We start from the raw sequence: 23,625 nt of genomic DNA on the forward strand, positions 1-23,625 counted from the left end.
ATGACGACAATTTTAAACGTGGTTGAAAGAAGGTCAAACAGGCGATACATAATGCCCTGATTATTGGCATTATATTCCTGCGCCTTGTGCTATATTAGCTGTTGGCAGTTTCGAAACGTGTGCGCTGAGAATGCAGATGCTCTTGATCCCAGCTGTAAAGTAACACGTTCTTGTCTGACCACATCTGGTCAAAGCGTGTGTTCCAGGTGATCCTATGTAGTAGGCCTACTGATGAGCTATGACAAAGCAAACATGGGGTCGTAGGCTGTAATTTTTTTAAATGTATTATATATATATGTATATATAGACCTATATGAATGCTGGCTATATACTACTAATGCAGTAAGCGTTCAGTAGGCGTCCACAGATCCACAAGCAGGCGGTGGGACCACCAGGGCTTGCCCTCTCCCTCCAGGACACAGATACAGTCTATGTTTTGGACCGCGGACCAGCCTTGGCAGACAATTTTAGAGAGGATAATAACCTTTCATACCTAGAACATATTTTCCTAATAAATTATTAACATCTGGGTACTTGATGTTGCACCTTGTTATTAATATGTATTGCATGTCTTCCATCACCAGAATTTGAAATGTAGGCCTACATATAAATTAAATTAGTGTCTTATGTGTTTTGGATGTGTTGTGGATTGTATATGACGCTTGGTGAACCTACATCGAACCAGCTGCTGTCAAACATGTTTGCACATATGTCGAATCTAGTATTTGAATCTGTATTTGCTACTATTTTAACCGTAAAATAAAGCGGGACGTTCATTTTTTTGCATAAACAATTCACCGTTTTAAACTACTAATGGCAACATATTTTTGACTCAAACGGCCATGATTCTTTGGGCGGATTACGATTCTCGGCGTGCGTCTGTCGTAGACGGTCGTAGCAGAGTAGACACACTGGACTGTAATCGCTATACACGGGCGGCTGAGCGGTGTTGGTTTACGGTAAGTTCCTTCGATTTAAACCCTCATATGAACAATGAATGGATATATAATGCAAATAAAATGTCTAATGTTTCGTACGACCATTTAACAAACGGGAGCCAGCAGAAAGGCATAGTCCGGGTGCACCGGTACCAGTCGGTCACGCCTATGTGTGGTACCTGCAGCGGACTGGACAGTGAGCACGGGCCCGGAGGAGAGTCAGCGAAGAAGAGGCACAGTGGAGGGGGACACATAAACACTGAGCACACAGGATATTTTTAGAACTCCGTGGAAAAAGTATATACTAGCAATACAAATATCGCAATTAACTCGTGTCCGAAATGGTTGTCAGGCCCGTGGAGTCTGTAGCTATTCGTGCTATATGTTTTGTCAATGGGTTGATTGGGACCTCTGGAAACGCTCTTGATCTGGTCAATGTTAGCAAACGAGCTAGCAAATACGCTAGTAATAACGAGATGTCAATGACTTTTAATCTTTCCGTAGTGACTGGCTTGATTCCCCCTCGGATTTTATCAGTAACTTATGCGGGTTTGTTGATGACTTGCCTGAGCTTTTGTTTTGTCGATAATATCAAGATCAGCGCGTGGAACTGAAAAAACCTGACCCCATGGTTTATTTGTAGCCCCCATGGCTCACACACGGTGTAACATGTCACTGTCATTAGCTGTGTCACCAAACGGACCAAAGAAGGCCCGCGTAACTCAATATGCTCATGCTTGCACGCCTGGGCGAATAACGCAAACAGAAGCCAATGTATTGTGAATACAATATCCACTACTAGGATGCACAATCGCACTTTCCTTAGTCTACAGCACTTTTGATTGTGTTGCGTCAGTGTTACCCTGCTGTTGTGAGTTGTATACCATGGATTTTCTTGCGACCGCACCCCCTTTCAAAATTCCAGAGAGGGCATACGTTACAATGTATTTTGAAAGTTGGCTGAATTTATTATATCAACAGAACCTGCCAATCTTTTCTTAAAAATTACCAGTCAGTATTTCCTATTTATTACCAGTTATTATCCTAATTTACACCCCCAGTGATGTAAACAATAACACATACATATTACAATACCATACAATAACATATGCATGTATTATTTGCCATGCATTACATTATACGTTTTACAAAAGTGTTGTTGATTTTGTTGAAATCTATGTTATTGTTCAAATGTAAAGATATATTGTTTACATTGTTGATCACAATGTTTTTTTTTATTATGCCTATACCTTATAAAACAAAAAGAAAAGATCTGCTCAGGAGAAACCTTCACCTGATTTCCCTGTGTCTGTCCAGTGCCGGCTGCAGGTTGATTCAGGATGGGGGAGAAACCTCTATGGGAACAGATAGGATCAAGCTTTGTGCAACACTACTACCAACTTTTTGACACTGACAGAACGCAACTCGGATCAATATATGTGAGTTTTGAAAACGATCAATATATTTTTTTACCCATTAAGTATTCTTCTGATTTGCTTCTCGGTTGTCCTTTTCAGCCACTTGACGAATCAACATTCTCATCACAAAAAACATGTTGTTTATCTTAAGGTTTCCATCTATTTCACAAATGATCCTCCTAAAATTATGTTGATACATATTAATACAGACACAGGTTGCTATACTGAAAGGTATAATATATTGCATCTTCAAATTCTAAATACGACTAGATGTATAATGTTGAGTGGTGTACATTTATTATCCCCAATGTTTCAAACAATGCTCAAACAAAGAAATCTTCGGTTTTATTCAACCACAGAAGGGCAACATTTGGTTGCCTGTCAATGGTATCAAATCCCCTTCCTCCCCTAAATTCCTGGGAAACAATAATCCATTAGAGACCTAATTTATTGATATGATATTTCAATATAAGTTTAGTTTATGCTACAGCATAAGCTGATAGCTTGTGCTACTATGAAACGTCTCTCATTCCAGTCACCAAGCTAGTGTGTAATATAACGTTGTTTTGTCCTTGAACATAATTTCTGAGTGAGTCTGTCGTATATATTCACTGGCAATGGTGGTGAAGAAAACAAACCGCCTACTTCACAACGTCATCAAACTACGTATTTTATTATTATTTTGGTTGAGACATTACATATTATACATGACCTGTAAGGTATAGTCTTCTTGAAGATGCTCTATGTCTATATGGCAAAGGCTCTAGATGTGTTTTCTGCTCTCTCCTGATTGTTAAAGCACATCCTCTGAAATAATTGTTCTGGTGCTGAAAAGGCGGATATGAACCTTGTGTGATACACTTCTAATGTTGTCTTACTTGTGTTTTCTTTCTTTCTATTTCACCTCCGTTCCCTCCAGATTGATGCATCATGCCTTACGTGGGAGGGACAGCAGTTCCAGGGAAAAAGAGCAATTGTTGAGAAACTCTCAGTGAGCTTTTTTTTATATGTCAAGTGTTTATATTATAGGTATGGCAGGGCAAAGGGTGATTGATAATAAGCAGAAAAAAAAATAAACATGATTTTATGCATCTGCTATTTTAATGTAGGTATCACTTTTGCAACATCCAACCATTACTATTCATTAGTCTTGTTGTTTCAGATTAACATTATATTTTGTGTTCCAACCCCGATTCTTATGTTCTTTAGAGCCTGCCCTTCACAAAAATAGCCCACAGTATAACAGCACAGGACCATCAGCCTACCCCAGACTGCTGTATCCTCAGTATGGTTGTAGGGCAGCTAAAGGTGAGCAACACATTGAGCATGATGCTCACCAACAGCCCGGTTTCATGGTTCATAAGTACTCTTTCTCAGGTTGAAACTAGTCCTTAAGCATTTGTTGTCAGTCTTTGATATTGAGGTTGTATTATACATTTGTATGCAATATTTTTGGCAAAGAATATATTTACAGTGAAATTAAAATGGACTTTTTGCAAATGTCCACTGCCATATTATTGATCAACATATTTTTTATTTCACAAAGAAGATATTCAAATAGCCAATTTGCGTATATTTTAAAGCAAATCCTGTAAGATGTTGATGTTAACTTGCTTGCCTGTGTATTTGTTCACAGGCAGATGATGACCCCATCATGGGATTTCACCAGAGTTTTATCCTGAAAAATATTAATGATGCATGGGTGTGCACCAATGACATGTTTAGGCTGGCGCTCCACAACTTTGGCTAAAGGGCATCACTCACCCCTGACGAGTGGGTACGAGTGCCCTCTCAAGGTATGGGAGGCACAGAGGAGCGAAGGGGGGGAGGAGAATCGAGGGGTAACTCTTCCCTCCCTCCCTCCATCTTATTCAGTCCTGTTTGACAAACACCCGGATTCCTGATGTCAATCACAGAACTTGCTGGTGGACATTTTTTAACCACCTCATCAAGTAGAATTTCTTTGGGAGCTGGCTGAAAAATCAGATACCGCTGTCTGCCCCTCCACTGATCTGCATGACGCTGGAAGCCCTCATTACATTATCTACCGTCAAGCCAGAGCAGAAAGACATTTGCTAGCTTAATGACGCCATTCAATGACTTGGTTAAATTCTACTCTGTTCCTACTAAGCTGTTTTTCACTTGATTCTGCTAAAGAGCTGTTGATTGATGATGATCTGTGATGATTTTAAGAGACGCTACTCTTCAGTTCACACATCTTTTGGGTTCATTTTAGGTAAGTTGTGTGCATTTTCACGCATCTAAGTAGGTTCTATAACTAACCCTTATCTTCTTAAAGATGGATACATTTGCCATGATTCATGTTGTCAGGCTTTGATTAAGCTATCCAAAGAATAATGAAACTTGACCCCACTTTGTCTTTTGCTTTGATACTCGCTTAGAGTAAGATGAATATCACAGCCATGTCATACAATAAAATCTGGACTATTTCGTAATGTTGTGGGGATGTGTCTTTTCCATGGAGTAAAACTATTTTAAATGGGCCTGCTATACAATTCAATAGTTTGATATATCTTTTTTATCCCCTTATCTTACCCAAAATGGTAAAACATTATTTAGGTAAGTCTGGTGATGAAGGTGTGATGAAGGGCTTCTGTTTTATACATGCAGCAGTCTTGGTCCGTTGTACTGAACTTGTTTCTAATTAATTATTCAATATAAGTACGCCAATAATACAACGAATCACTAACAGTATGCATGCAACTGCATCTATTTCATGTTCACATGGTTAACGTTGTAATTACCAAACGATTTGCATGTGGAACTCATGGGGTCGACAGTCTGTAGACCGATGAACCAAGTCGGAACCAATTGATGCATGGGGTTTTCGGAAGACGTTCAGTGCAGCGGAAGTTTAGACGGTTGCTCGGGGTGAACGGATTGAGCACTGACAGCATCGCACAAATCACCAAACAATTTTCTCCCCTAAACTAACCCAGTTTCCCCTTCCCTGACCCATGGCTTCTAATTCCAACATAGACATTGAGGGTGCTACCCAGCATCTTCGGGACATCCTCAAACTTGACCGCCCAGTGATCAGCGCCGGTAAGGTGGCAGAATGAAAAGCGCTACGCGTTCTAGGCCGCGTAAGCTAATAAGATGCTAGCTAGCTGGCTACATTGCTAGCCTTTGGTTAGGTTTCTGCATTGGTTTAACAACGACTTGCTAACGCTACAACAGTTAGCGGTAGCATGAGAACATTAGCCGCCTCCTCATTTGATGTGAACAAGCTGCCTGGACACTAAAGAAACTATATTTCAAAGTAGTTGAATACAGAGATAGATAACGGGGTGGCCCAAAGTAGCGTGTACGCGGCTGACAAGGTTTCATAGATTAATTGCCATTCAGGCAGCCAGGTGAAGTTACTTAACCGTAGCACTTAATGTTGTACGTGTGAAACCGAAACTACGTCGGGCGTTGAGGAACTTCTTTGCTAGTGAAATACATTTTTAATAGTTGTGTAGGATGAATGCAATATGTTATTTAGCTAAGTTATATATATTTTCTTTACAATCTAACGCTTGTTGCATGAGGGCTCATACTCAAGCCGCCGAGTGTGTCTGATACATTGATGCATTTCATTGTTCATTTAAAACATTATAGTATCACCAATTGTGCAATTTTCTCCAGATTAACGAACCTTCAACTGTGCATAAATTGTTAAAAATTGCGTATCAACGTCAATATGAAATGATTACATTCCAAGGAAAAAAACGGCTTTAACACAGCGTTGTTATAGGCGTCCATTACTCCTTGCTCTTGGATGTTGTAACGTTATTTGGAAGAGTTGAAGGAATGTTTTGAACTGTCCCATTTAACAGATATTGTAAACCGTTCTGCAAAGAAAAACTAGTAAAGAAGTGGGAGTGTGACTGTGGACATCAAAAATGTTAGAATGTTCTATTCGTTTTTGACATAACAGATCTGAAACCTAATAAACAGACACTCACATTTATATAATTGCTATTCTGACTTTGACTTTGGGTATATTTTTCCCTCTCAGATGTTGCATCGGTTGACGGCCCAAGAAAGACATCTTTCAATGGGGATCTGAATGGACTGCTGGGAGCAGCAGGTCTTCTAGGAAGTGGAGACCGGTCAACCATGGTTGACAATATTGGACCCTGTGCAGCTGACAGCAACAATGCTCGAGAGACTCAGATAATGTAAGGAGTTTTATTAATGTTGATGCCCAATTTCTTAAGTCAGATAAATCCTACACGGGAAGTAAGCGATGTTCACATCAACAGGATAAGTTGAGGAATACATCTGCACATACTTGGGTTTTGAAGACCTTTGTACCACTAGCATTGCCTTCAATTAAATACCAAAACTCATGCTTAATAACTTGTAAATACTATTTACTATTATAAATTTACTATAATAGTAAATATACGAGCCGTATGCTATTATATCTGGAATTTGCCGTTCTTTTCGTGACGTCTGCCTGCCTAGGCACTGAGACATCATAACCAAGAGGCGCTGGCGTGAATCTAGACATGTGGAGCTCTGTCTGGGCAGCAGCTTAATTCAGCATTCGAGAGAATGCTGAGTTCTTCGGAAACGTATAGTTTAACGCCATAGTGTTTGTGGATGGTGAAGTTCCGTCTGAGCAGTGGTTAATTTAATGTCTGCGCCCGAGCGAGGGTTAGGCTTCCCGGACACCTTAAGTTTATCGCTACGATGCGTGGCACATTTCATATGCAACATCGCTAATTATGATGCTCAACGACAACGACAGTATTAAAGAAGTAACACAAAGTTGGCGTTGATGGTAACCATGGGGTTTACACGCCCCTCTCGTTCCTAAAACTCAACACAAGCTTTTTTTAATTGTTCAAATTCCAGCTGAAACAGTGGGTTCATTGGTTCTTTAAGATCTAGATCTGGCAAGGTCTAGACTGTTTTGATTTGAATCCTTGTGTTGCATACAGTCACATCAATCAATACATACAAACAAACAAACTTTTAAATTGCCAAACAGCTGCTCTAGATTGAAATGAAAAGACTCCAGATAGCCTGTTTTGCTGTTGAGACAAATAAACCTATGTTTACTCATTGACTTCTTAAAAATATTTTTCTCTGTCATTATTAATATTGGATGGAGTTCCTCTATCTTAAGCCTCTGTATCATATTTTATGCGGTTATTGTAATTCGTAGCACGCTATTTTTGCTCGGTCAGCAAGTTCACACAAGCTACCAATTTGCATTATCTTTGCATAATCCTTTGAAAAAATAAAAGGTACCATAGGCCCCGTTTACACTAGCACGCGTGCGGGTAAAAACGACAAAATATTTTATCGGAAGTGCCTTTCGTTTAAACGGTGACAGCGTTTTTGGGGCTTAAAAACGCAAAAATCTGAATCCACCCTCCGGAGTGGAAAACTTGAATACTCTCCGCCGTAGCGTTTCCGTCTACACTGCCAAGACGCAAAACTCTGCTCAGATCTGCTCACGTCGCGTACGCGTTTACGTCGCATACATGCGCCAGTACAGGGAACTAAACAAACATGTTGGATTATATCCATGCGTCAGACCGTCAAGCTGCTCTTGCAGCTCTAATAAACTCACAGGAGTCTTTCCACGAATTGTACAGGATATGTACAGATAGTATTACTGAACAGAGAAGGATCTGTAATTATGTTTTGGTTTTGTAGTGCAGATAAGAGAAGAAGGAAGATTCTACGCATGCACTCAGACATGGCAGTGTTGTGTGATGGTGTATCACAGCACCACCTAGCTGCCTGGCATGCATACCCAATCGAATTGCACACACTTTTGCGTCACCGTATGCACGCAGATTTCCTCCCCGAAAACGCTTGTCTAAACACGGAATAAAAAGTGAGGACGCAACGCCACTTTTGCGTCTTCTGTTCAGACCGTCATCATGTAAACGTAGCCATATGCCGCTTTTCCACTGCATGGTACCAGCTCGACACGACTCGACTCGACTCAGCTCGCCTTTTTTGCGTTTCCACCGCGATCTAGTACCTCAAGTGGCTGCTTTTTCTAGTACCGCCTCGCTCTAGGTTCCAAGCGGCTGAGCCGATGCTAAAAGGTGACGTCGGCAGACGGCCGGCCACTGATTGGCCAGAGAGTGTGACGAAGTCACGAGAGCGACATGGCAACCATGCTGGTAACGATAGAACAGCCATAGTAGCGCCGCAGCCAACATATTCCACTTCTTCAACATGCCAGCTAATAATACGAACACGAATACCATCGCATCGATGTTCTCCATTGTTGTTATGTGGGTTCTGTCCATGTGTGGGTTACGTAGGTGTTGTTTGCGTCGCGTACAAAAATACGTCACGGCCCTTTCGCGCAGACGACCCCGCCCACGTCCCGGAGGTACTATTTGCGGTGGAAAAGCACCCGCGCTGCTACCGTGTCGAGTCGTGTCGAGTCGTGTCGTGTCGAGTCGAGCTACATGTGCGGTGGAAAAGCGGCAATAGGCTCAAAAACACGAAGTCTGAAGTATTTAGTGTCAGAGAATGGGCGGATGCCTTCACCGTCCTCCAATTGACCCATTGTTTTAAAAGTTGGAAATTTAAAAAACTAAATTATTTTTGTTGGAAAAGCAGTAGTGAGTGATATCAAGCTAATATGAATATTTTAATAGGGTCAAAAATTGGAAGGACTAGGGTCGCAAAATGTTTTGAATAATAAAGACAGAAGAAATCCTAAGAACAACAATAGTTGAGCGCTGCATGCAGCACTCGCCTAAATAAGAAACATGATTACAATAGTGTGACTCGCTTTGCAACAACACTCATAACAAGGAGCACAAACGTCTCAAAGGTGATCTTTATCAGCCTGAATAGCATCATAACACATTAAGTTAGAGACATAGCAATTTGTAATAAGTTAAGATGTCCATGATTAATTAAAACAGCTGTAATCTGTAAATTAAACGATATTTGCTCATTATATTTGCACAAGAATCAATTCTGCAATCTGCACTGAGACAAGACTATTGACATTTTAAAGGGGCTCATGTATATCTATGTTTAATTTGAATATATTTGTATTACGTCTTTGTTTCTACTTAAGCTGCCTGTCTGGTGATGATGGGTCCACTTGCATCTCATTTGTCTCCAACAATGTGGAGATTGTGGCTAGCCGAGATTCTAGCATCGACAGCAAGGCTCGGGGAAGCAACAAGGTAAGACGGATACTGCAATTACTAGGACTGTACCTGACTTAGATTTGTCTAGGTTGACACCCAATATGCTAGTTAAAAATAAATAAATAAATCATTTATTCATCCATCATTATGCCCATTTTGCTTTACATCCCCCTATGGCAACCGTTTAAGGAAGCAAATTAAGGTGACAGACGAGCTAAATCAAACCATAATATTTGTCGAAAACGGAGGTACATTCCAAGGTGAATTAGGGCCATCATCTGTTGAGGTAACACATTGCAACCAACTGATTAGTAAAATGGGGTTATGGAATACAACAAGGATCCATCTTTTGAGCTGTTCCTTGTTAACCATACACTGTAGGCTACCCTTGGGACATCTTATCCGTCATCACAATAGCTCCTAGTAGCTAGGATACCCAGCTGTGCCTGTCTTCAAACCCTCTGAAACTAGGAAATTAGCTGCATTACTTAGCTGTATATACCGCATAAAACGCTGGACTTCCCAAAACATCTTCAAATGAGACTCAGACGAGACAAAAGCTACTCCTCAGCTCCCCCCCCACTCCCAACATGATATAGGTTATAAATAATCTGGGCGGATAGTAACTTGAGCCTGGACCAACATGGAAAGAAAGAATCCATATGCATCTTTATCAATGTTTTTTTTTTTCCAGAATACGATCTGTTCTGTCTTTCAGTAACTTAGAGAAAATTAGACATCCTCTTAGAGCTTCCTGCTCGTAAATGTCCAGGCCAGACTTTCTATGAGCTTTCTTATATCCCCCCTAGTTAAAATAAATGTACTTTTTCCTTCTTCTTGGGTCCCCAGCTGAAAATGTATTTCTAAATAGCAATCATGCTGTTATCAGCAACTGTGAAATATGTTGATCTCTGCGGATCATTGCATACTAGCCGAATGTAATCCAGCCAGTTTATAAACATCTTTCCGATTTACAGTTCGTCTGACTGTTTTGTGTAAGATTGTTATGCAAGGGACAACTTTTCTTGGCATATCATTTTGCTTTTTTGTTTTTCTATCTCATTCTATCATTTTTCAGGTTCTCATTTGAACCTGAAATGTATCAGAGTGAAGAATGTTGCTTAAATAATTTTGCTTTTTATTCAATGGTTATAAGGCATAAACATTTTTTATACATGATTGTTCAACTGTGCTAATTCAAGTTGACTCGGGGCTCTGAAAATGATAATTATATTTTAATTTGAGTAAACTGCCCTACTAAGAATATTCCACCCTCCTGCATTTACATAAAACTTGGGACTTGAGTCCAAGTAAATTCTCCCCTCAAACAGACCAAAGTCTGTTTTCCTCAGTTTCCTCAGTCCACACACAATTCCTGCTTCGATTCCTGCAACAATTCCACAGCACTTTTATATGACAAGGACTTATTGTATTAACCTTAAAGCTCAACGTTGGCCAGGATTTCATTAATACAGTCTTCTGTTGGAGTCTTGATTTGAATTGTTTATTACTGATTTCTGCAGGTGAAGATCCAGCCAGTTGCCAAATACGATTGGGAGCACAAGTATTTCTATGGAAACCTGATCGCTGTCTCAAACTCCTTTCTGGCGTATGCCATCAGAGGTGAGATTACCCAAGAGTAACATGTATGTGCAACATTCTAGTTATGTCTGAAGCCGCAGCTCAACATTTTCAACCTGGTTTGCATGTTTAGGTTAGAATAGATGGCTAGCAAAGTACTTCAATACCACATTGCTACTAGCTACAGAGAGGGTATATTGTCAATTTCTCTTGTCTCGCTATCATAGTATGCACACAGCTAGAAGACTTGTTTTGTAGGTGATCAGATTTTGCTAGATAAGTCACATATTTTAGCCTACCACCTTATCTACCTTCTAGTTTTGTTTAACAACATAATTTGTCGACCATCCATAATTATACATGCATTTACAATCTGGAATGTATGCTCAGATGATAGTTGGCTGTGTTGCAAATTAAATGTAGGTTAAATAAGAACTGTATTCTTATGTATTGTAATTACTTTGCGGTGTTCAGATCTTGGATATAATGCAACTTGAAACAAGTGGTATCTCTCTCTGTCATAATTGCCTGAGTTTCAACCTTTCCTCAAAATGTTCTGTTTTTTTTGTCCTTTTCCAGGAGCCAACAACCATGCAATGATCCGCGTGCTGAGCCTGGGATCCAGCGATCGCTCCCTGCTTAAAGGCTTCACCGGGGCTGTGACGGACCTGGGGTTCGCCCACCTCGACTCCCCTCTCCTAGGCTGTGTGGATGAGGCTGGCAACCTCGTGATCTGGCAGCTCACCTGCACCAGCGGCAAAATACTGTATCCCTTCATGGTGAAAAGTTATATTACTTGAAGTAAAACAATTTAACATGGGAGTTATCAAATCCTTTTATCCATGAACCAATAGGGTTCAGTAGAGTAACACATTTACTTTTATTTAGCTTCCTATAGAAGACAAATGTATGGAGTCAAATGGTACTGTAGCTAACCGACCGAGGTTAGCTAATAGCCTGTTTACGTAAATGATGCACCCATTTAATGTGAGATTATAAAGGGACTCTTTGCCTGTTCCATGGTCATGGTTTATTTTATTCCGAGGTTGTTACAAAGGTTTTATTATGTAGTCTGAGCATCCCACTGACCGTACAGTTGGCTGTTGTAGGCGCCTCTTCCCCCTGTCCCTAAGCTTCCTTAACCCACGCCCAACCCGCAGTGATCAAGTGGTGGTCCACATTAGGAGGCCAGACGACACCCCCCTTAACTCCCACCGTCGCCTCATCTGGTGCCCCTTCATCCTGGAGGACAACGAGGAGAACCAGGAGGACACCAACCAGACACTGGCCCTTCTACACGAAGACAGGGTCAGAGTTCATTGTCTTTCACAATCCTTTCCATGTTAATACAGTCCCTACTCATCTTTTGCCTCTCTGAGAATAAGTTATGAATGGATCCTGTCCCGTCCCTCCAGGCTGAGGTGTGGGACCTCGATGTGTTGCGTGCCAACAACGCCAGCTGGCCTGTGGACGACTCGGAACTAAAGGATGGCCTCATCGTTGTCAAGGGACACACTGAGGTAGAATAAAGGCTGCGCTCCTCCCTAGAGCCTCCTCCCTGTGATATTTCTTATATTTCCTGTTTATCCCAACATTCGTGGTACGTGAAATTATTATAATTAATAATAATTACTTAATTACCTTTCTGTGTTGCATCTAACGCTTCTATTATTTAGAAAATCATGATTTTTAATTAGATTAATTCATGGAATTGAAACCAAATCTCAGCTGTGTACATTTATTTTCTGGTTTGTGTTCCTCCAGCGCGTCAGCGAAGGTGCCCTGTCCCCTGACGGAACTGTGCTGGCCACAGCCAGCCACGACGGCTACGTCAAGTTCTGGCAGATCTACATAGAGGGTGGGCAAAACCAACCCAGGTAGGCGAGAACACAACCCAAAACCCCACCATTTGACTTGATATTTGTCATCAGATATTAAGGTCAAAGGGTGATCGCCCCACTACCTGTCCCTGTTAGCTGTTTAATGCTCTGTTTGTTGGAACTCCATGTCCCACAGGTGTCTCCACGAGTGGCTGCCTCACAGCGGCCGGCCCGTCTCCTGCCTGCTCTTCTGCGACAACCACAAGAAGCAGGACCCGGAGTGAGGACCCGCCTCTGGGGAGATGTTCTACCCTTGGTCCTTGTTCCAGCGCCTCTCTTAACTTCTCTCAAACGTCTTTCCTCTTTGCAGTGTACCGTTTTGGCGGTTCCTGATAACGGGCGCGGATCAGAACCAGGAGCTGAAGATGTGGTGCACGGTGTCCTGGACCTGCTTACAGACCATTAGGTAGTTGCTCCCCCTGGCCTTTTGTCTGCGCTCACCCATTACTATAGAGGTTTCCTGTGAAACCTTTTGATAGTTTTATATTCCTGAAAGTATTTGACATGAACCTGGTTCTATTAGCACTGATATATTGGTTATTTATGCTTCATTTCCTGTGTGACTGTTTTACAGGTTTTCCCCTGACCCGTTTAACTCCACGGTTATGCCAAGCCTGAAAGCCAGTCTGGACCTGTCGGCCAGTTTTCTCATTCTCACAGACGTTCAGAGGAAGGTCAGTCAGACGCTGTTGATTGTGCCCCCATGAACCCTTCATTTGTACACCTCTTTGTGTGCCCTCTCTTCTATCAAAACTAGTATTAAAGGATAATTCCCCTTGCCTCAAAGTGATCGTAAGGCAACCGTATAAAGTGTTTCCCTTAAAATCTTTTGTCATACCAAAAATAACCTCAACAGAGGGGGCACATGGGATGACACATTGGGCGATCTGCTTCGGTCAGAATATGGCAGCCGGCGGTCTGCAATTTATATTGGCTTTTGAATGTTTGTTCAATTGGTATAACAAGAAGTAAATATGAACTTTGCAAAACATAGCGCATCAACATAATAGAGCTGTCAAGCTTCTTCTATAATCCCATTCGAATTTCATTCCTTATTATTTTTTATATTTTAATTATATTCGGATTGTTAATGCTCAAAATGTGCCCATAATTAAGACTTAATTTGTACTTTTATACTGTATACAAACGCTTACGCATTGTCAATGAACTATTAAACCTTCTGCCCACTAGAGGGCGTACTACCAATAAGCATTTCTTACTTGCTAAGTAAATATTAGGCACTCAAGGATATTATATTAACGCCAATTCTCGACTGCTTTAATATAACGAGCCGCGTTGTGTGTGCTTATGGAGAACACTGACTCACGACTCGCGGTGAAAGATCCTTCTACATTGAACGTGATTGTTGGTTGTGATTTCACAATAATTAATTTGATGGTCGTGTAATTATCGGAATCTGTTATATGTATTTATCATTCATCTCATTGGCGGTCGGCGCTATAAATCAATGTTTACTTGCAGTGTGGTGGGTGAAGATAGGTTGTTTTTGATAACTTGAAGGTATGCAGTTGTATCGCAACAGATTTGTTTTGGATACGAGCCTTCTATGAAAAGGGTCATAGTCTAGTTTAGTTATTGAACAGGATAACCAATGTACCAAAACACACCCACTTATCATGATCCCTTTCATCCGCGAGCAGCTAACTATTGGATTCAAAAGTAAAACTCCACTTTAATTTCTCTTAAATGCATCAGATATGTTGGTGAAGGGACGGCACAGAAGCTCTGCTTAACTGGGCTATAAAGGCTGAGTCGTGCTTTCACTCCGCAGTCATTTAAGGGACTCTGTTAGCAATGTTACTGGCATCGCGTCAAGACAACACTGCAATATTGTTATTGCATATATTTTTTTAATGCTGTTATTATTTACTGCATTTCCTTTTTGGCAGCGGCCCTCATTGGCATGCCCGGTCCGCCACAATTATAGGGGGAACACTGGAATAGCAAGCTATCAGAATATAGCTGTGTGTTTAGTACAAGTATTCACCCTGTTCTTGTAGGCAAAACATTCAGATACAATTAGAGAAACCCACAACCAAATTCATATTGGGCACTGATGTGAATGTTGGAGAGTGTCCTTCCTCCCTCATCCTAGCGGGGGTGTTTTCACCAAGCCACCGCATGCATCCCTCCCCTCCACCAGGTGCTGTACGTGATGGAGCTCCACCAGGACCAGGAGAAGGGCCGGGCCAGCTTCACGGCCGTGTCAGAGTTCCTGCTCACTCACCCCGTGCTGAGCTTCGGGGTGCATGACGTCACACCGAGCCGACAGAGACACACCGAGGTCCTCCCGGCAGAGGAGGAGAGCGAGAGCATGACCACTGGTACACGCGCTCTAACACGCTCAGTCAATACCTTGAAGTGAACAGGGATCAATGTTCACGCATTGTCCTGCCATTTAGCTGTACCCAATTCCTTAACCAGAATCCATGTTCAACGTGTGACTAAATGAATCGGCTGCATTATGTTCATTTGTATTTTTTGTTTCCTAGAGGGTAACCAGGGAACCACAGAATCCAAGTCTGGGATTCAGATAAAGCTCTTTTGTGTTCACACCAAGTGAGTCATTTCTAATGAGTTAACCAAATGTGAAGGTCAAACCTTCTGCAAAAAAGAATTTAATACAAATAATCCGTCCTACCATTCAACTTTCTAATGTTTTCCGAATTTGTACAGGTCTTTACAGGACGTCCAGATCTGGTTCCAACCAAGGATGGGTTCTAACCCAGCCCTCTTCTTGCCCCATTCTGAATCCAACGATGGTTTTGGTAAGTTGTGTTTGAGACACTTTTACAATTATGTTTATGAGGTGATATTAGACTGTCTATTCCGCATTAAGGGTTGAAATCTATCAATGGGAACATTGCAGACGATTTTGGACTTTGGAGGAGTTATAAATCAGAGCCCTACTTACGGCTCTCACCGGCTCGTAGATGGAGAGTGCAGTACGACTCAGTAAGAGTCGTACTGCTCTCTCGGTACAAGTCTAATCCCAGCTTCTACCACTCTGCCCCCTGCAGGATCCTCAGACCACTTGACTGACCAGAGCTCAGACAAGGACTCGAGCAGTGGCTCAGAAAGTGACCTGAGGAAGATTCAATCGCTCCCGGCTCCCACCGACTTCCTGTCCATGTCAGATGCAGCTAACGTGGCCATGCCCAAGTTAATGACCCCTGATGCCTTCATGACCCCCAGCACTTCGGTAGGAACAACCTGCAGTAACCTAAAGAAGAAGGGTGCCATTTCCTCTATTAATCCCAGTTCCTCTGCTTTATTTATTTTTTGAATCCCGGAAAAACGGGTGTATATATTATTGACAATAAATTGCAATTATTTTCATTGCATTGCTCCCACAACCCTCTGATTCTGCCGGTGTCCATCTCAAGGCAGCATAACTGACTGTTGTCTCCACCAGGTCCCGGCCTCGCCTGGGAGCAGTGCTAGCAGCCTCACTATTGTGACCGCCATCAGCAGCAACTCAGACTCTACAAGCAGGCAAGTCCTTCATCATTAGTGTTGATAAGCAAAAATGGTAACTCAAATCTGGAAAGACGACAAAATCGAATGAGATGTTTAGTCTCTATTAAAATTTTCACTTGAAGGATGCTTATCATACGTGTCGTCTTTTGACATAAGAAAATCAAGATGTCCCTAATGGCTGGGAGGGCATCAAGTGCCAATTTTAGGCCAACCTATAGCTGTGGCTGCTTGATAGAAGAAAGTATTCCTGCCCACTCATGCCCACCACTCAGGTTTTAACGGTGGGTCATGCATTAAGAGCTTGAGGTTTTCTTGGTTCTGCAGAGCTCTAGACGATGTGGGTCAGAGCCCCATTAGAACGGAGAACAACAACAACACCAGCAGCAGCCTGGCCCTTTCCACCTCCACTGGAAGCCCAAGGGCTTCCTCCATCCTGCTCCCTGGACTGGAGAGCCTGCCGGTAGGATGGCTCCCTACTCTCACATTTGTGGTTCATCACCCCCTAATGGGACAGCGTTCTTGGGTTGATTAAAACCATGCGATGCGCAGCTTCCGTTACTAACAAGAAAACTAGTCCCATGAGTGGATCAATCCCCTGAATAAGCCCCCCCCCCCTTCTCCCCTCAGATCCTGGCGGGCGTCAGCGGGCCCCTCTCTCTGGACGGGGCCCAGGTCCTCGACGCCCACCTCCTGCCCCACCAGGCCTCTCCGACCAGAGCCCGTTCCCCAGACGTCATCTCCTCGGCCTCGACCGCCATGTCCCAGGACATGCCCGAGATCGCCTCCCAGACCCTGCCCCTTCAGCGCGGCCTGGTCTCCATCCCAGAGCCCCTGCCCATGGCCGCCCTGCAGGCCGACAGCATGGCCTCCGCTGCCAACGCGCTGCACCTCCTGACCTCGCCCCGCGGACCCAGCATCAACAGGTGAGGAGTCACTGCTGATGTGTTGCCTCGGCTCGGGAGTCCTGCCGGATGTAACTAATAGTTTGGACCTCGACACACAGCCTGTTGCCGCTGGAGCGTGGCGGCGGAGCAGCCTCTGTGGGCGGGGCCGTAGAGGGGGAAACCCTTCTCAGCATCACCCCCTCTCTGCTGGAGAACGCCTTGTCCCAAGAGAATGCGGGGGCGGGCGGCGGCTCGTCAGACGGCAGTGTGAGCCACACACCCTGGCCCGCAGCCCCTGATATCACCCGGGAAACCAGGAACAACCTGAGGGACAACGGACTGGGCGACTGGTGAGTGTGTATAGACGCACACACAACCAAGGTGTTATCAGAGGAACACAAATGGGTAGAGGTGTGTTCAGACACGTGGCAATGCTCTGGCTCAGTGCTTTCCGTCTCTACTCGCCTAGTTCCAGAGAAGAGCTGAAGGACCGGCACATGAACTCCCCCTACCATAGACGCCCCTATCAGCTGACACAGAATGACAGCCAGGACGCCAGTGCTGAGCAGAGGTACACCCCCTTCCCTCAGTCTGGTCTGGTCGTAGCATGTCCGATATAGCATCACAGACAGTCCATGATAGGAGGACATGTAGTGTGGTGTTATCAGCCACACTACCTACATGGGAAGCTATTGTTACTAGTTCTGCCTGGATGCAATTGCTTGCATTTGTTCAGGTTTATTTTACTTTAGTTAAGTTAATTTGTACATGTACAAAAAGGCAGAAGCCCTAATGAGAAGATATGCATTGTACCCGATTATAGCATTTTGCTGAGGGTCCATGTCCAAAAGTGAATGGTCATTACTAGGGCTGAATCACCCATAGAGAATCTTGTTTGACCAGCTCTTGGTCGATGGGGAAAAATCTTCAAGGCTCTGCACCAATAGGGAAGTTTGCAGTACAGGAAGAAACAAGCCCAATGAATCATGGCTATGGTGGTGCAACATGCAAAGCATGCTCCTTCTGCATGCAATGCATACAATGTTTTCCTCTGTAGTTCCTCTAAAACTACAGTATTTGCTCTATCAACGTGGTTGGCGGAAAACTACCTGGACCAGGTGATTCTAACGACTCGGCTCGTCTCCCCGGGGCCCTGGGCTCGGTCCGTCCCACGCTGTCCATGCAGGGACTAACTAGCCCCACAGTCCTCCATCTGTCCATGCAGGGACCATCTAGCCCCACAGTCCTCCACCTGTCCATGCAGGGACCAACTAGCCCCACAGTCCTCCATCTGTCCATGCAGGGACCATCTAGCCCCACAGTCCTCCACCTGTCCATGCAGGGACCAACTAGCCCCACTGTCCTCCACCTGTCCATGCAGGGACCAACTAGCCCCACAGTCTTCCACCTGGCCTCACGGTTTGCATCTCTTTTCCCTGCCAGTGACCATGACGACGAGGTGGCCAGCCTGGCCTCCTCCTCGGGGAACTGCGGCGGCGCTCGCTCGTCCCACAGGCTCCCGCGAAGGAGTGGAAGACCTCCCCGCGGGGCTCCCCCAAACTCAAGAGGAAGATCAAGAAGGATGAAGGGTCCGTACTGCAGCTCAGGATGATGCGTCGTTTGCTCAACGATGATGGTGTTCTTGGCTGTTGATTGAAATACTCTCTGGTGTGTCGCCCTACAGGGAGTCTTGCCAGTCCAGGCCGGTCAAGATGGACCCTGGTCAGGTATGTGCTTCCATCTGATCTTTTGCTTGGCATGTGTGCGATAGTTCAATAGCCTCACGCGCATTCTGTCAAATGTTATTCCCAATACAGAAAGATATAAATTATTCTCTCCCGATTTCTTCGCCCCAACTAAGTATTGTATCTCTACATCGGGCAACTCAATATCCACCACATGTTTGAAACTTGACGACTTGAAGTAACATCTTTACTGTGCAGATATGAGGTGACATACCATGAATAAATATTGGACTAGGAGATAAATCTATTGATCATTCAAGCTTAGACTTACAATAGTGACACCTCTTTGGTTTCCTCTAGGAAAATTATCAATTCTTCAGGGTTGCAAAGTATAGAATGATTCAATATTAGAATGCCATACACATCCACTCAGTCATTTGTGTGTCATGAGGATCACTCAAACTTTCTAAACTGCTGACTAGTTCAGAGGATAGGCGCCGTCAAGGTAGAAGGGGGATTTCCATTTCAAGGTGTCCCTTATGCCTCTGTGCCTGCAGATGAATGTCGAGCTGCAGGAGGAGTTGCTGCTTCTGCTGCGTAGCCAACAGAGGGAGATAGCGGACCTGCGTGGACACATGGACAACATGCAGAGCTCCGTCACTGCCCACGTGGAGCACGTCATGGCCGTTCACCAAGAACAAGAGCGTATCTTTCATACTATTACCAAAATATATAATTAAACGTTAAGGTGGAAGAGACCTTCATACGTCAATGGCACTGGATCAAATATGTCCTTGGAGCGTCAATCCCACAAAGAAAATCTTTCATGTATGATTTTCAGTGATCCATCTCTTTGTCAGGCCACTTTGCTATATTTTCCTCATCAAACGCAAAATATCCTTGCCATCTTCAAGAGGCAAGAGTTTAATATTGTTTTCTCCAAGTTCTCCTAATGTATATATATTGCCGGGGCACTAGTCCCATTGTGTATTATGCAGCACTGCATATGCCAAAGGGCGTGTTGCCGTGCCAACACAAGCTGTCCAGTGGGCGGTGATGATCCTTGACTGTGTGGCCTTAGAACGCAGGCTGGATCGCATGCTGGCAGAGAGCCAGGGCCGCCAGGAGCAGCTCAACCAGCAGCTCAGCCACGCCCTCAGCTCCTCCCTGACCAATAGAATGGACCGGGTGCTGAGGGAGGAGATGAAGAAGACCGTCCCGCCGAGTAAGAGATCACACCACAGCATCAACGGCCTTTATTTCAATCATTACAAAGTGCTTAATTATTCACATGTATTGTTTTATTTATTGTTTCCTAATCATTAAATCAGTTTTTCACTTTTGTAGTTTTCCGTGGGGATGCATGCAAAATAAACATCCACTTATGCAATTTGGCATGTTCAGCATCTTGTTTTTTTGAAGCCGTCCGTCGTCTGTTAAACAGATATTTGAATTTAGCATGCGTTGTTACATCGGGGAGATTGGCACAACATTCATTCCTTGTTTTTGTTGTTTTTCTATGAATAGTTGTGTTAGTTGTTCTGGTCGTGCTCCTTTCTCTCCAGCGATCTCCAAGAGTCTGGAGCCCGTGACAAGCCAGCTGAGCAGCACTGTGGCTGCCAAGCTGAGTGCCGTGGAGGCCACCTTGAAAGAAAACCTCATCAAGGTGGTCAAGTCAAAGGTGTGTGTGTTTGAGAACTGTCAAAACACTTTTCATGCTTCATGATTTGCAAGACTTGTTCCTTGCAAGACACTGCAAACTCACAGGAATTCCTCCTGGTTTCCAGAACACAACAGACGCGATTGGACGGGCAGCGACTGAAGCACTGCAGGGCACCATCCAGACGGCCTATAAAGAAGCCTTCCAGACGATTGTGTTGCCTGTGTTCGACAGGGGCTGTCAGTCAATGTTCCAACAGATCAACGAAAGCTTCAAACAGGGGACCCAAGAGTGTATGTTCCTCCACTGTTATTTCAACCTTTTCCCCCTATTTTAAGAAAGACGCTATGCCATTGCTTTCATTTTAAAAATACCATTTGGTATTCAGTAGATGCCCCTAATCAGCCAAAAAGTTGGACCCTTTCATTTCTTTTGATATTCACGGCCATTGCCATAGTGCTGGACTAGCGTGAGTAGTACACGCTGCCTGTCGAGTGTCTTCACACCAACAGCCTTGTTGGGGTGATTTGCAGGTTGTAAAGGGCAAGCCTCATGCAGGAAATAATGTGTCATGCCCAACCGTTTAGTGTCTTGTGAGGCGTACCTCATGTGACCAAATGAAAGTCTTCTAGGTACTCTGCCTCCAAGCCCAGGTGATGTAAATGAGGAAACAGACAAGCCTGTGCTGAGCCCTTTCCAACCCATAATTTATAAAACATGTTGATGACAGTCGCAGGGGAGCGAGCAAGGCCATTTCTCTTTTAGAAAATTCCTCCCTTTTAGAGGTCTCGCTCGTTGCTAAAGAGCGACCTTAAAAAAACACCTCTGTGCTTGAGTTCAGGGTTTGTTTATCGGAGTTGTATAAAAGGCCCATGTCCTTTGAAAACACTCTTCAATACAATTTTTGATTGGGTTTTAGATTGTGACGTGTATGACCGCAGATGCTTATTCCAATGACCTAGATGTCTAGTTGCCCAGGGTCAATGGTCTCCGGGCAACCTCCATCCTTTTTTTGTAAAGTCGTGCCCCTTAACAGCTTGTCACAAGCGTTGAACCGTGAACGTCTTTATGGTTAATCCCACTTGGTGCTCAGTTTAGACGTGTGCAAGGGTTTTTGTGAGAGCCTGAGGGGGAAGACGACATATTCCAGTTTAACAATTCCACTTGCTTTGAATCGAGACATCATTGTTTTTGCAATGCAACTTTTTTGTTTTGATGTGACGTGGTGAATTGTGTGTTGATCTGCTGTGTTTCCTCTCTCAGACATCCAACAGTTAGAAGCTCATCTTAAGAGCAGGAAACAGAGAGAGCAGGAGGTACGAGACCCAGTGATTGGCCAGCTCCAGCAAATGATTGAGAATATCCAGAGCAACAACGACCAGCTGGCCAATAACGTCACAGCCAGTGTCCGGACAGAGGTCCAGCACCAACTCCAGATGATGGTAGCAAAGTAGGTATCACCACCGCAAACATGAATAGCACCATCAGTGGTCAGTCTTCCATGTTGTTGGATGTTTTTATGTCCGTGGACATAAAGGGTTTCTTTAAAAAAAAAAAAAATGGTTAGGACTCAATACGTACAGTTAGTATTCCATGACTCTGATTCTATAATATAAATTTGGATTTTGAGAATACCAGTGTTTGGATTATTATATTTATTGAAATGGGAAAATGTATCTTGATATAAAACAAGGAGATATGTAACATACCAGGTTAAGCAACTGGCTACTTTCCCCTGGTAGTACCTAGGCAGGTCTGTAAAATATGCTACTACAGAAGTCAATAAGAGTACAAACGCAATCTTCCCTACACCTAGACCGATCCCCCCCCCCCCCGCTGCCCCAACCCACTTTTTTTTTTGCAATGCGGGCCGTTCATTATTGTTATTGTTATTTGTGCATTAGTGTTTGGAGAAACTAAATACACCCTTCATAGGATCAGGTGTTATTGAACTGAAGCCTTAGACTTGCATAAAGGCACCGCCTGGTAATGTGGAGCCCATTGGAGAATCAGCCCCTTGCCGTGGACTACAGTCCTTACCAACACTGCTGGCCAGCTGCAGCTCTATTGCACCGCTGTGTAATTGGTTGAGGTGCGGAAACATGCAGCGCTTAACCCTTGGGGTAATGGCATCAATTTGATCCAGTCCCTTGATCCCATTACAATTATTTTCCATGGCCTCTGAGGTGGTATAGATTTGTTAGGAAGTGGACCACAGATCGAGTATTGCACAAACTAGCTTTCTACTAAAAGTTGAACATCTTAAAGACAAAGACGACACCTCATTACGGCAAAGTGAAATTAATTCAAGTGGGCTGAAATTGCTTCCATTAAATGCGGTGCTCGCCCTCTGACATGCCCCTCTGCCAGCCCCTGGGGCTTCTCCTTCTGCCTGCTCACATGCGACCCCCCCCCTCCCAGTCTGCAGGAGTCCCTGCTGACCCAGGTGCAGCGGATCGTTAAAGGGGAGGTGAGCCAGGCCATGAAGGAGCAGCAGGCGGTGGTCACCTCCAGCATCATGCAGGCCATGCGGTCCGCGGCCAGCACACCCGTCCCCACGGCGCACCTGGACTACCAGACGCAGCAGGGCAACATACTGCAGCTCCTGCAGCAGGGCCAGCTCAACCAGGCCTTCCAGCAGGTAGCCCCAAAAACAACATTGATATACATTGATACCCCCGTGAAACATGATGACCGTACATACATGGATGCGTGCATACATACGTTTTAACATCTCTGGGTGTTTCCCTAAATAAGGCAGATAAGTCACTTTGTTCCGGGTGACCCTGGTCTTGGCATGGCTCTTTTGCTCATCGATCTAGAATGTCAACTTGCTGTTTGTCTGGCTCATGTTCTATATGTTGCCTGAAGCCATCTTTGTCGTCCTCCACACCTCCCCTTGTTCTGGCATTGACCCAAAAAGTGTG

At 43.9% G+C, this 23,625-nt stretch overlaps 2 protein-coding genes across 3 annotated transcripts in view; both read left to right on the forward strand.

The window, feature by feature from the left end:
* The first annotated feature begins 854 nt into the window (after positions 1-854).
* Positions 855-4,819, forward strand: LOC130388634 (nuclear transport factor 2). Of its 2 annotated transcripts, none has more exons than XM_056598054.1 (5): positions 855-959; positions 2,256-2,377; positions 3,276-3,347; positions 3,566-3,664; positions 3,993-4,818. In XM_056598054.1, the coding sequence occupies exons 2-5, from the start codon at positions 2,279-2,281 to the stop codon at positions 4,104-4,106; spliced, it is 384 nt and encodes a 127-aa protein (XP_056454029.1). In that variant the 5' UTR covers positions 855-959; positions 2,256-2,278; the 3' UTR covers positions 4,107-4,818. The 2 variants fall into 2 exon arrangements, with proteins under 2 accessions (XP_056454029.1, XP_056454030.1); XM_056598055.1 differs by lacking the exon at positions 855-959 and adding an exon at positions 986-1,235 and having other exon boundaries at positions 3,993-4,819.
* Positions 4,820-5,201: 382 nt separating this feature from the next.
* Positions 5,202-23,625, forward strand: part of LOC130388621 (enhancer of mRNA-decapping protein 4-like) — a 28,415-nt gene continuing 9,991 nt past the window's right edge. The window contains 29 exon segments of the mRNA XM_056598038.1: positions 5,202-5,422; positions 6,381-6,543; positions 9,432-9,543; positions 11,031-11,130; positions 11,668-11,854; positions 12,249-12,396; positions 12,504-12,608; positions 12,853-12,965; positions 13,105-13,188; positions 13,279-13,374; positions 13,543-13,642; positions 15,133-15,313; positions 15,482-15,548; positions 15,666-15,757; positions 16,010-16,191; positions 16,405-16,484; positions 16,794-16,929; positions 17,097-17,392; positions 17,473-17,703; positions 17,823-17,924; positions 18,797-18,873; positions 18,876-18,942; positions 19,038-19,080; positions 19,596-19,743; positions 20,120-20,263; positions 20,604-20,719; positions 20,826-20,991; positions 21,962-22,148; positions 23,120-23,339. Coding sequence (XP_056454013.1) covers positions 5,335-5,422; positions 6,381-6,543; positions 9,432-9,543; positions 11,031-11,130; positions 11,668-11,854; positions 12,249-12,396; positions 12,504-12,608; positions 12,853-12,965; positions 13,105-13,188; positions 13,279-13,374; positions 13,543-13,642; positions 15,133-15,313; positions 15,482-15,548; positions 15,666-15,757; positions 16,010-16,191; positions 16,405-16,484; positions 16,794-16,929; positions 17,097-17,392; positions 17,473-17,703; positions 17,823-17,924; positions 18,797-18,873; positions 18,876-18,942; positions 19,038-19,080; positions 19,596-19,743; positions 20,120-20,263; positions 20,604-20,719; positions 20,826-20,991; positions 21,962-22,148; positions 23,120-23,339 — 3,831 coding nt within the window. The 5' untranslated portion in view covers positions 5,202-5,334.

This window comes from Gadus chalcogrammus, chromosome 9 (assembly GCF_026213295.1).
Source record: "Gadus chalcogrammus isolate NIFS_2021 chromosome 9, NIFS_Gcha_1.0, whole genome shotgun sequence".
In the NCBI taxonomy this organism is placed as follows: domain Eukaryota; kingdom Metazoa; phylum Chordata; class Actinopteri; order Gadiformes; family Gadidae; genus Gadus; species Gadus chalcogrammus.